The following is a 1,095-nucleotide window of genomic DNA, read 5'->3' as shown; positions in this document are numbered from 1 at the left end:
AACATTGACTGGAGCAAAGGTGACCACCATGCCAGGTTTAAGAACACCAGTCTCCACTCGGCCCACAGGGACAGTACCAATACCACCAATTTTGTAGACGTCCTGGAGAGGCAGACGCAAGGGCTTGTCAGTTGGACGAGTTGGTGGCAGAATGCAATCCAGAGCTTCAAGCAGTGTGGTTCCACTGGCATTCCCATCTTTACGGGTGACTTTCCATCCCTTGAACCAAGGCATGTTAGCACTTGGCTCCAGCATGTTGTCACCATTCCAACCAGAAATTGGCACAAATGCTACTGTGTCGGGGTTGTAGCCAATTTTCTTAATGTAGGTGCTGACTTCCTTAACGATTTCCTCGTATCTCTTCTGGCTGTAGGGTGGCTCAGTGGAATCCATTTTGTTAACACCAACAATTAGTTGTTTTACACCCAGTGTGTAAGCCAGAAGGGCATGCTCACGGGTCTGCCCATTCTTGGAGATACCGGCTTCAAATTCACCAACACCAGCAGCAACAATCAGGACAGCACAGTCAGCCTGAGATGTGCCTGTAATCATGTTTTTGATAAAGTCTCTGTGTCCTGGAGCATCAATGATGGTCACATAATACTTGCTGGTCTCGAATTTCCACAGGGAGATATCAATGGTGATACCACGTTCACGTTCAGCTTTCAGTTTATCCAAGACCCAGGCATACTTGAAGGAGCCTTTTCCCATCTCAGCAGCCTCCTTCTCGAATTTTTCAATAGTTCTTTTGTCGATCCCACCACATTTGTAGATCAGATGACCAGTAGTGGTAGACTTGCCCGAATCTACGTGTCCGATGACAACAATGTTGATATGAGTCTTTTCCTTCCCCATTCTGGCTTAGGTTGAGCGGTGGTTTTCACGACACCTGTGTTCTGGCGGCAAACCCGTTGCGAAAAAGCGACACTACATAATTCTTAAAGGGACTATCCACCAAGATGATCTAACAATTGTAAATATCTATGCCCCCAATATGGGAGCAGCCAATTACATAAGAAAACTGTTAATCAAGATAAAGAGTCATATTGATATGAATACATTAATAGTAGAAGATCTTAACACACCTCTCTCAGA

The 1,095-nt window shown here is 45.3% G+C and overlaps 1 protein-coding gene across 1 annotated transcript; it reads right to left on the bottom strand.

Moving 5' to 3' along the window:
• Positions 1-9: 9 nt before the first annotated feature.
• On the bottom strand, positions 10-855 carry LOC116863805 (putative elongation factor 1-alpha-like 3; the record flags this gene model as incomplete). The annotated part of the gene is made up of 1 exon (XM_032851145.1): positions 10-855. A coding segment is annotated over exon 1 (846 nt), but the record flags the coding sequence as incomplete, so codon positions are not given.
• Between the last annotated feature and the right edge of the window lie 240 nt (positions 856-1,095).

The sequence above is a fragment of the Lontra canadensis genome, unplaced genomic scaffold (genome assembly GCF_010015895.1).
Source record: "Lontra canadensis isolate GAN:19392208 unplaced genomic scaffold, GSC_riverotter_1.0 scaffold3248, whole genome shotgun sequence".
Classification (NCBI taxonomy): Eukaryota; Metazoa; Chordata; class Mammalia; order Carnivora; family Mustelidae; genus Lontra; species Lontra canadensis.
This window is presented reverse-complemented; position numbering and strand designations above follow the sequence as displayed.